The 11,872-nt window shown below is 51.1% G+C and overlaps 1 protein-coding gene across 1 annotated transcript in view; it reads left to right on the top strand.

Annotated features, from left to right (window-relative positions):
• Positions 1-2,015: 2,015 nt before the first annotated feature.
• Positions 2,016-11,872, top strand: part of KCNK3 (potassium two pore domain channel subfamily K member 3) — a 10,313-nt gene continuing 456 nt past the window's right edge. Inside the window, exons 1-2 of the mRNA XM_011356612.1 lie at positions 2,016-2,118; positions 11,338-11,872. Coding sequence (XP_011354914.1) covers positions 2,016-2,118; positions 11,338-11,872 — 638 coding nt within the window. The remainder of the gene's footprint in view (positions 2,119-11,337) is intronic.

The raw sequence follows: 11,872 nt of genomic DNA, 5'->3' as shown, positions 1-11,872 counted from the left end.
TTGAATGCCCTGGCCTATCTTGGCCCTGGAAGACTCAGGCGGGGACCAGTAGCCATCTCCCCCTTGACTCCATGTGGCTCCTGTGCTGGGAGGCTGTTTGGAAGCGGGGTGGAGGGAACATGATTTTAAGTCTCTGAAGAGCTGACTCTGGCTGTCCATCTGCTTCATCTGGGGGGGATGTTACTCAGAGCAGTGCTAACCAGGCCAGCCCAGCTCCAGCACCACCCACCCCCCTCCCCGACCCGCTCCCAGGACGCCCAGGGGTTCTCACCCATCCACAGCATCTGTTCAGTGCCAACTGGGACAGCTCTGCAAGGACTCATGGGCCTAATGCGCACCCAAAGGCTCAGTGCCATTGCTTTGGGGACCCAACAGTCCCACTGAGACTACTGCTTTCTCCCATTTGTGGGTTAGGGAACATGGCCCCTCTGAACTCCCAGAACTATAGAACCGGGGCCCCCAATCCCTGGGCCTCAGACCTGTGGCTTGTTAGGAAGCAGCCCACACAGCAGGAGGTGAGTGGAAAGAGCAAGCAAAGCTTCATCTGTATTTGCAGCCGCTCCCCAGCGCTGGCATCACCGCCTCAGCTCCACCTCAGATCATCAGATATTAGATTCTCAAAGGAGCACTGGTCCCTGGTGCCAGAAAGGTTGGGGACCGCTGCCATGGAACATCGCTGAGCCTAAAGAATATCTCCTCCAGCCTCTTCATTTCCCAAAGGAGGAACTCCAGGCCCAGAGAAGGCGGGGGTCTTACCTATGATCACATAGTGACACAGATAGAACCAGACCCCAGTCTCTGACCCCCATCCCTGTGGAAGCCTGCAGTGGAAAGAGAACTGCCTTGGGATTTCAAGTTTGCTTCTAGCATTTATGGCCTGAGATAAAACACTTTACATCTCCAAGCCTCAGTTTCCACATCTATAAAATAATAATAATAGTCAATAATAATAATAATAACACCTATAGGACTGCCGTGTAAGCTCAAACAATAGAATGTATAGAATAGAAATTGCTTTGCAATGACACAAGTGAAATACAAGAATTATTATTATTATTATTATTATTATTATTATTATTATTATTATTCTAGCACTTAAAGCATTGAACATGTTAAGGACTCAAATACATCCGCTAGCTGAGTGGATTCATGTTTGAAGCATGGTGAGTGATGGACAAAGGACTCCAGGAACACTGATTGTTTAGGTGGCTGAGGTCAGGGAAGGCTTCACAGCAAGGGGTGACTTTTGAGATGGGTTTTGATGAAGGTGTAGAAGCCCATCATGAGGAGAAAAAAGGCCTGAGCGGTGTCCAGAAGCATGGAAATGCAGCCATGGCTCTCCAGAGAGTTGTGGATACCAACACCACATGCAGCTTTGGGCTCCAGACCCTGCTTAAAACTCCCCCTTTCCTTCCGGGCCTGGGCACAGTACATGGAATAGGAACTAGTGATTTATTAAATCCTAAAATATAACTTGTCAGAAAAGAAATAACGTTCTAGTCTAACTTTCCATTTGATAGGTAAGGAAAACAGGCTCGGGGAACTGACATGCCTTAACAGAGGCCCTGAGCAGGCTCAGCAAACTAGGGCCCATGGACCAAATTTGGCCCACCACCTGTTTTTATAAATATAGTTTTATTGGAGCACGGCCATGCTCATTTATTTGCATATCGTTCATGGCTGCTTTCTTGATAGAATGTCAGAGCTGAATAGTTGCAAGAAACCAAATGGACTATGAAAAACCTAAAATATTTACTATCTGGTCCTTTATAGAAAGAAGTTTGCCAACTCTTCTCCTACAGCAAGGTAGTGGCAGAGCTGGGATAGGAGCCAGGTCTCCGACTCCTGGTTAGGTGCACTTTAACTCTGTGCACCCTTGTCCCTTGGAGCCCTGCCCCACCCCTATAACACCGCCCACAGGGCGAGATTTCAGGCAGTCAGGCTCTGGGCATGCTCAGCTCAAGGACACCTAATGCAGACAACAGGGAACACCTGGACTGCCCACTGTTGCCTCCATGACCCAGCAGGACTTCTTGCAGCCCTTTCGGGGGGAGTCTGACAAGGGGATGCCAACATCTACTCACTTCTCCATGGGCGAAACAGGAAGCGCCAGAAAGTGTAAGTGTAGGATTCAGACCAGCGAGATGTCAAAGTTTCAGACGCAGCCTTTCAAGAAGCACACAGAGGACGAAGACTGGGTATCTCTGGCGATCTGCTGAGATGGCCAAGTACACTTTAAAGTGTTCTGTAGAATTCTTTCCTCAATGCCAGCTGTCCCTGGTGGATTCATGTAATTCGAACCCCACCAGATCCAATCTATTAGAAGTTCCGAACTCACACATGTCCTATCCTGTTGTTCATAAGGATGCAGGAAGGCCATGGGCCTGGGCCATGGCCACCTGGTACAGTGGCTAGTCTAGAACAGACTCCATAGGACCCAAGTCAGTTCTCTGGCCAAGACACCTGGGTTGCTGCCTTGTTCTGTGACACTACCTGCTCTGGGCCTCGCACTCTGTCCATCTTCCCTGTCTCCATCCCGTTCGACCCTCATGCTCATCTTTGATGCTTCTCTTCCTAATTCACCCATTCAACATAGATTTATCAAATGCCAGCTATGTACCAAGCTGCCTTCTAGGCATGGGAAATAGAGCAGTAACAAAAGAGACAAAATTCCCTGCCCTAATGGAGATTCAGTTTAAACCCACAGAGGCAAGAACATCTTACATATTGTGCATCTACTCTTTCCTCCCTTCCCTCTCCTCCGTTCCTCCGCCTCCCCTCCCCTCCCCTCCCTGAACTCAGTACACTACTGAGCACTTGACAACGGATCATGCAGAGGCCTCCTAATGAATCCTCCTGCCCCATCTCCCACCTCCAAGCCCCTCACAAGCATGCCAGGAAAGTCCTGCTCGACACCTCTTTGGCATGTCGGTCCCCTGCTCAGGAGCCATCAGTGGCTCCTCATTGCCCTCAAGTCAAGATTTGAATTCCTGTGCCTACCCTTCAAAGCGCTTCACATTTTAACCCTTGCCCACCTTATCTACCCTTCACTACCCTAGTGAACTTTCTGCTCCAAGAAAACCAGAAATTTTGTCGTTGTTAGTGTTATAATATTCACCACTTTCTACTTATAAAAAATGAACTGATTTTTGTAGAAAATATAAAATATATAAAAGAAAATTAAAATTAATTATGAGCCCATAATTCAAAGACAAACCCTATGAGCTTTTTAGTATATTTCCTCCCAGTTTCTCTTTCTGCATGTGTGTATGGATACATTTTTTTATATTGATATGTTTAGTGTGGGATTTCATTATACATAAATAAATTCTATCCTACCTTTTTTATTTAACATTCTATGGTAGTTTTCTATGTAATTAAGAGACTCCTTAAACACGGCCCTTTAATGGCTGCACAATATTCCAACACGTAAATATACCTTAATATGTTTAACCCAAGCCTATCAGTGAACATTTGGATTGTTTACAATTTTTCACAATGAAAATGATGCTATAAACATTCTTGTTCGTAAATCTTTGTTCCAATCTCTGGTTATTTTCCCAGCAGAGATTTCTAGAAATGGCATTGCAGGGTCAGCGGGTTGACACATATCTAAGGTTCCTGATGCGTATCATGAAGCTGCCTGCATGAGAGAGCATGCTGGTCGCCCCTGCTCCTCATCTGTGAGAATGCCCACTAGTCTCAGACAGGTCTATTTTCTCTGCCCCTAACACTCCATGTGTCTTCCTAGCATTGTGTCTTTGCTTCAGCAGCTCCTCTCTGTCAGAACCTTGCATTTCCCATCCATCCTTCAGAGCTCAGAGTAAAGGCTACCTCCTCCGCGAAGCCCTTCCTGATACTCCAGCTGAAGTTCTTCCTAGCATTGTGTCTTCGCTTCAGCAGCTCCTCTCTGTCAGAACCTTGCATTTCCCATCCATCCTTCAGAGCTCAGGGTAAAGGCTACCTCCTCCGTGAAGCCCTTCCTGATACTCCAGCTGAAGTTCTCCACCTCTAGCCTAACTACAGCCCCTGTCTTAAATTCTTCCTAAAACATTTCCCACTGTTGCCACTGACTTACATAATTTGTGTAATAATGACCTCTTCTTTGTACGCAGTGAGGTTTTTCAAAATGCTTTTACTGAGAAGTTTCATCTGATTCATTTTCAGAAGGAAAGTATTTTGAGGTCAAGGACCAAGGTTGATCATCTGGGTCTACTTATTCTGGCCCCATCACCAGCCTCAAGTCTAGCCCGACCTCAAGCTAGCCCTTGATTTAATGGAAGTTTATAACAGCCTTCACCATTCCTTGGCCTTCCAGAACAGATTTTATGCCCCTTTCTGCAGGGAGGACAGAGCAAAGACAGAGGGCCTTGGATTCCAGTCCAGGCTCTGTCACTGATTCGCTATGCCCTAGGGCAAGCCGGTCCTGCCCGCTTCTGGGCCTCAGTGTACCCCTCTATAAAATGAGTGAGTTGAACTACATAGTCTCCCACACTCCAGAATTGATTGCCCCTGCAGCCCCTGGTCCCAGGTACCCAGAGCAGCCCTGGGGTGCCTCTGAGGGCCCTTGTGCAAAGCCAGCCTCTGGGATAGGCTGGAGGGAGCTGGCCAGAGAGGCAGGCCTGGCTCCAGGCCAGGCTGTGTCTGCAAACACTGACCTTGGCTGCCGCAGGGATTTTCCATGACACCAGCACCCTCCCCCTCAGCTCCCCCCTGATCTCGAGGGCCTGCGGAAGGTGGGGGATGGGAGTGGTGGGGGCTGTCTTCTACCAGAGGACCCTGAATTCGAGTAATAGGGGCACCTGTAGATGGTAGAGAGCTCGAAGAAAGAGAAGAGGAAGCAATGGGCCTCCACTGCCAAGTCTGGGAGGAAAGCAGGGGTAAAGAGCGAACCTGCTGGTAGGGAGTGAGAGACTGAAAGAGGAGGCAGGAAAATGGGAAGAGAGGCCTTGGAAAGGGGCAGGGTGGAGGGAGGGAGGGTGCTATGCTTCAGAGCTGTCCTTCCTGGGAGCTCTGGCCTGGAAGGGACAAACTCCAGACCCAGTTCTGTGTACTGGTCCCTCCCCCAGCCCAGGTCCATGAGGCCATGATGGTTTCCCAGGGCTGGCATGGGCCTTAGCCAGGCCCCGGGCAGAGGGGATTCCTTCGGAGGCCCTGAAGCTGACCTCCTTTTGCAGGGGCCTAGGGGCCACAGGGAGGGCAGGAGATATGAGTCACTAAAGGCCCTCTACCAAGGCCGCCTCCCCTTCCCCCGCTGGGGTGTAAGGGAGGGTTTCTCCTCTCTGCACCCCAGATTTCAGGACTGTCTGGGTTGAAGAGCATTTTCTGAGCAGCTGCTACCGCCAGGCCTTGTGCAGGATACTGGGGGGACTTGCTGGCCCTCCGGGAGCTCAGAGCCCAGTAAAATTCTGCAGATGTGAGTGCACAAGTACCAGGCCTTTGAGCCAGGCAGAGGGAGAGGCCCCTCCAGCTCTGGGAAGGATCCCAGAAGGAATCCTTCTTGGAAAAGGTGGTATCTGAGCCGAACTCTACAGGATGGAGGGGAAGGCCTGCACTTCTCCCCAAGTCCACCAACCCAGGCAGCCTCTCCCCTCCCTCCCAAAGGCCTGGGCACTGCTGCCAGCTTCTTTCCACCTCATCTCCTTTAACACACCAATTAGGCTCCTGCGAGCCTCCCGTCCCACTTCCTGGCTCCACACTGCTGCCATCTCCAGACCAAAGAGGTTGTTCCCTGTCTGTGAGGAGGCAGGGTCCTTGTTGGGCCTTTCTGAGTGGCCCTGAGCCTCAGGCCCAGCCTCAGGCCCTGTTTTCAGCCAGGCCCCTGGAGCTGCCTCTATCTCACTTGAGCCCCGACTCTTCTCTGGCTGCCCCACCAGGCCCAGACAACAACCTGAGGCCAGGCCCCGCCCCATGTCCAGCTTTGTATGAGGCCAGCTTGGCCCAGACTTCACAGCCTTTGGGCACCGGTCACTCATCCATCTTCCCTCAGGGCAAACATTAGCCCAGCCAGTGCCCATATTTACATTAGATAACTAGGTCTACAGGGAACCAGGAAACAGATCGCAGCCAGGCATTGCCAAGGGTTGTGTGTTTCTAACCTACAAGAGGGCTAAGCCAACCAGAGACAGGACATCAGAGAATCCCAAAGTCTTGGAAGACAAACCTTAGAGTTCTTGAAATGCTGCAGAGGAGCGTTTCCCAAACTAGGCTCCAGAAAACACGTGTCCAGCAATATACATTGGGAAAAAAGCGTTGGAAGGTCAAATGAATGAGTAAACAGCGCATTCTCCCAACTTTGATTGACTTTGCACGTTAACACGTGTATGGCTCTGATAACATGACACTGAAATCAAATGATAACAAATCTTGTTAAATTCAGCCGTCCTCCAATTTAATTTAACCAAGCAACCCTTTTCTCATCCAACAGTTATTAACAGTCCGTGGAACTGATATTCCAGGAAATTAACTTTGGGAAACACTGATCATAGAATGGTGATGCCAAAAGGAACATTAAAGACCATCTAATCTAGATGTTCCCCAAAATATTCATACTAATGATTAATATTTATTGATCTCAAGGTCCTAAGCATTCTAAGTCTACTAACTCATCAAATCCCCCACACCACCTCTATGAGGTAAGTATATTACTATTCTCATTTTATAGATGAAGAAACTGAGGCACTTGGAAGATTAAGTAATTTGGCCAAAGTTGAAAGCTCTTTGGCTCCAGTGGCTGTGCTCCCCCGATCTCCTGCCTCCATCCAAGGCTGTGGCCAGTGTTCTGGCTTTGTGGCCAGCCAGACCAGGGATATAAGGTCAAGCACTCAGGCCGGCAAGCATGTGAAGTCAGTGGGAAACAGGCAGCTGAGCCCAGTTCAGCCAAGGCCATTACCAAGGGCTAAGACTCATGCTTTGACTAGAATAGGCCACAAGGAGAGAAAGTCCACTAAGAGGTACGGCTGGACCCCCAACTCTCTGCATCTCCCTGGAAGGCAGAGTTTCAGCCAGTTTCTTAGCTCCTTTGTGATGTCAAAAGGAGAATAGAAGAAATGACACCCAAGGGTTCTCGACTCACCTCTTATTTTTCCTGTTGTCTCAAAGTATTTATAATTAATTTTTCTGTCCAATCACTTAGCTTCCTCAGGTGCTTTCTATGCCTCCAGCCAGGTTCTAAGGCCCTCTCTTAGCTCAGTTGCTCCCATGCAGGAAGGTTGAGTGAACAGGTCAACCTTTGTCATACTGAGCCAGAGGGCAGAGAAAAGGGCATGGATTTTGGAACTGAGTGTCCATAGTTATAGTCCTGGCTCTGCTATTCACTAGCTGTGTGACCTAGAGAAGGTCACTTTCCCTCTCTGAGCCTCCATTTTCTCATCTGTACAACATAAGCACTGGGCCCTATGATCACTAAGGGCCTGTCTGGCTCTGAGAACCTTTAAGTGTCTGGTGGATTCGGGCAGGGCAGTTGGGAGAAGAGGGGCCGGGACAGCCCTGGTCAGTGCTCTGAGAAGCAGTGGCTAGAATCTCATGGTCAGGGTATGAGTTCCGGCTGGTCAGTCCCTCGGATACTGTGAAGGAGGATCCTCAGAGAATCGGTCAGGGCACAGCCTCATATATATCAGTGACGCACAAGGACAGATGGAACCCCTCACCCAGAGACACAGTGCTAGAGAGGAGGGAGAAGATGGGGACCACCTTTTGCCTTTCCTTCCCTCATAAACTCCAGCTTGACGTGGGCAAGGACCAGGCAGGCAGCAGGCCTGCTGGCAGGCAGAAAGGACTTGCCAAACTCCCAATTACTTCCCAGAAGTTCTACGGTCCCCTGGGAGTGGCTCCACCCCAGCTGGCGTCCCTCCAAGCTGGGCGCCCACGTCAGCAGGTCCTCGTAGCTCCCTTGTCCTTTCACCTAGTGACAATGGAATGGGCGAAGGGGCAGGCACATGCTGACCCTGGGCCCGATACTTGGAGAAGCATCTGATTCCCTGGGTGTCGTGCTCCTATTGCTAGTCCTGCCATGTACAGCTCAGGGCAGTGCCCGAGAATGAGGCTCCAAGTGGAATGCTCCCCTCTCAGGGCCTCAGTTTCCCATTCTGGTCACCCTTCCTGGGTGATAAATTGGCTCTGAGATATCAGAATTAGCAATGAGTCAGAAAGTCCCAGTGGCCTTGGCCAACTCACGAGGTCTCTCTAGCCTTTATTGCTCCAAATATAAAATGGAGAGAGTTATAAAAATGACCTCGTAGAAAGTTTTTGAGAGTTACAGTTAAAAATATACCTGAAGGATAAGACCTTAAGCCTCAGCCTATGATAGGAAGTGAGGATGGGTCCTGGGGGGCATCTGACCCCAAGGGTAAGGCATGTCCAGGCTGGGGCCACCTCCCTGGACAGGACAATGGCTATAGTGGGGCATGAAGCTCTGGCCTGATAAGAGCCTTTGGTTAAACCTGGATATGTCGCTTGCTTTGAAAACCACTAAATTCAACAAGAGGTGGGGAAGGAAAGGAGATTTCAGTTCTGGCTGGGAGACAGGGAAAGCATGAGGGCACTCAGGACCTGGGCAGGTAGAGGCAGGGAGGAGGACGGTGTGAGGAAAGCACTGGAGAAGCTGGGACACAGGCTGTTTTCAGACTGGGGAGAGCCCCCCCGAAACTGGAGGGCTTTGCAGGCAGTCTGCAATGGACAGTGAGGCTTCTAGGCAGGTGGGCACTGGGTCTTTCTAAAGGATGGTGGGCCAGGAGAAGTCACAACCCATGAACAATAACGGGGGAGGTAGTGGTGGTGGCAAGAGGGGGTCCTTTTCCCTCATGGTGGGTGGGATAGGCTGCCTGACCCCACAGAGGTTGCTCTTGCCCCCAGGACTGCAATGTCAGGCCAACTTTCCCCTGTGAGATCCCATCACGGCTGCTGTCACCACTGCTTCGGTCACAAACTGCATAGGTTCTGAAGTACTTTCATCTTTTACCCCTGATGGCAGGTGTGGCTGGCAGCCAGGTGGGATTAACAGCTGTAATTCAACGCCCCCAGAGGCAAGAAAAGTCCAGAGAAGGAGATGGATTTGCCCAAGGTCACACAGCCAACATATGTGAACTTGGGGAGGGAGGGGCTGGGCCCAGGCCCATGCTACCCGATCCTTGTTTAGCCCTATCCACAGTGCCATGCCCTCCCCAACGTCCTGTGTAGTGCTGGTTTGGGGGACAGGGAAGGACAGAATGAGAAGCAACTCTGGCTCAGGGCCTGCCCAGCTGTCGAGGTGACTTGTGGTCTGGCTGCCATGGCTGAGCTGGCGGGCACAATCTGTTCTCACCCTGCTGAGGCATGGACGAGCCAGGCAGGGTGGCTCACCAGCTCAGCTGTCCAGACTCCTGGCACAATCACCAGCTAGCTGCTGTGGCGGTAGCCAGGGAAGCCCATTCTAAGGGCAGCCCGCAGCCTCACACACTCTAAGCAGCTGTCCCCAGACTTCTCTGAGCTTTGAGAACCAAATGGCCTTAGGCTGACAGAGATGCCAACTTTACTGGAACTGAGCTGCCCCCCAGCCCGGCTGCTCTCTTGGAAATGTGAGGGCAATCTGGTACTTCACTAATTACTCATCATAATGAGCTGTTATTGAGCATTTGATATGTACCAAGCTGTAGGCTAAGTGCATTAAATGTATGATCTCACTTATTTCTCCCCAAAAGCCTTGTGAGGCAGGTGCTACTTATTAACCCCATTTACAGATGTGGAAACTAAGGCTCAGAGAAGTTTAAAAGAACACAGTTCATGGCAGAGTCGGGATTTGAATTCAGACACCAAAGCACACAGTATCCTGCCCTGCCATTCAGTCATCAAATGTGTTTTGGGTATACTCCATGGCATGGCTGGCAATGAGGAGGGAGTAACTAGAAAGGAAGATGATAAGGTCCAGCAGTGCCTACCCTACCACCCCAACCTTGTGTTTATCTGTACATATGTAGTTGGGAGTCCTGGGGGACAGAGCTGGGGGGCAGAGGTAACACTGGCCCTGGAGTCCAAAACTAAACATTCTCAGTACCACACAAAGCAGAGATCACTTCCAGCTGTGAAGAATCCAGGGCAATTACATGGAAGAAGTAACATTTGCTTAAGTTTTGATAAGGCTTAGAAAGGAGGAAAAATTGGAAAGCCTGCCAGCATTATTTTATTATAAGAATCCTATTAATGAAAGTAATAAATATCTTAACAGCCCAGTGAAGGAAGCAGGGCAAGGACCAGTAGGCCCCATTTTACAAATGAGGAAACATGCTCGGAGATGGGGAGTCATTTGTCCAAGGTCACGCAGCCACCAGTGACACTGCCAGAACTTGTGCCTAGGGCTTCTGAGTTCCCATCCAGGGTCCTTTCCCCTCCTTGTCTCCAGGCAGAACTCGTGACTGAAGGCCATCTGATGATTGGCTCAGATGGAGGCTTTGCCTCTGCCTGACTCCTGGCTTGGGGCGGCGGGGAGCAGGGGGAGACAGGGGTTGGGATCGTCTGGCTGGTGATAGTAACACCGGGGCTCTTTTTTAACAAGGTCAATGCCACCTCCCCATGAGGACAGACCCACCTTTGGGGTCAGGCACAGAGGATAATCCTGAGGTCCAGACTAATGAGGACTCTGGGGCACTAATTTGTCCAGCGGGGCGGGGGGTGCCATCTCCTTTCTCCTTCTCTGACACTAGTAGGCCAGCGGCCTCAGGGAGAGTGGAGGTCCCCATTTGCTTTGGCTGGCAACAGGGAAGTCATCAAGGAGCCATCCATGCCTCAGTTTCCCTCCCTCCACACTGAATGACAGAATGTCAGAACCCATTCAGTCCAACCTTCTCCCTTAGAATCAAGGAAACTGAGGCCCAGAGACGACAAAGAACAGATCCAAAGCTCATAAGCACTGAACTGGAACCCAGGTATCCCAACTGACTTGCCAGTGCCCTCGAAACTATCCCTCTGCCTCTGGACAAAGTTCCTAACAGCCCCACGGGTCAGCCCCCTCTCTAGGTAGAGAAAACAGGTCAGGTCTCTGAAGCAAACAGTTCAAATACAGGTTGCTCTGCTTCCGGACGGTGTGACCTTGAGAAAGTCACTTAACCCTCCCTGTTTCCTCCTGCTTTCCTTCCTACCCTATCGAGTCATCACAAGAGTAAAGGAGAAAGCGTCAATAAGGAACTAGCACGGGGGGGCGGGGGGGGACAAGGATATGCTCACAACTGTGTGCCGTCTTCTCTTCAGCTAGAACGAAGGAGAGGCCAGACTCTACAAGGCGAAGAGCAGGGAAGGGGGAAGGGAGGAGGGTTTCCGGAAGGGCGACCCCATAGTGTGTGCTCTCTTCCCCCCACATTCCCCCAGGCTACGGCCATGCAGCGCCCAGCACAGATGGCGGCAAGGTGTTTTGCATGTTCTACGCGCTGCTGGGCATCCCGCTCACGCTGGTCATGTTCCAGAGCCTGGGCGAGCGCATCAACACCTTCGTGAGGTACCTGCTGCACCGCGCCAAGAGGGGGCTGGGCATGCGGCGCGCCGATGTGTCCATGGCCAACATGGTGCTCATCGGCTTCTTCTCGTGCATCAGCACGCTGTGCATCGGCGCCGCAGCCTTCTCCTACTACGAGCACTGGACCTTCTTCCAGGCCTACTACTACTGCTTCATCACGCTCACTACCATCGGCTTCGGCGACTACGTGGCGCTGCAGAAGGACCAAGCGCTGCAGACGCAGCCGCAGTATGTGGCCTTCAGCTTCGTCTACATCCTCACAGGGCTCACGGTCATCGGCGCCTTCCTCAACCTCGTGGTGCTGCGCTTCATGACCATGAACGCGGAGGATGAGAAGCGCGACGCCGAGCACCGCGCGCTGCTCACGCGCAACGGGCAGGCGGGCGGGGG

The sequence above is a fragment of the Pteropus vampyrus genome, unplaced genomic scaffold (assembly GCF_000151845.1).
Source record: "Pteropus vampyrus isolate Shadow unplaced genomic scaffold, Pvam_2.0 Scaffold28, whole genome shotgun sequence".
Lineage (NCBI taxonomy): Eukaryota > Metazoa > Chordata > Mammalia > Chiroptera > Pteropodidae > Pteropus > Pteropus vampyrus.
This window is presented reverse-complemented; position numbering and strand designations above follow the sequence as displayed.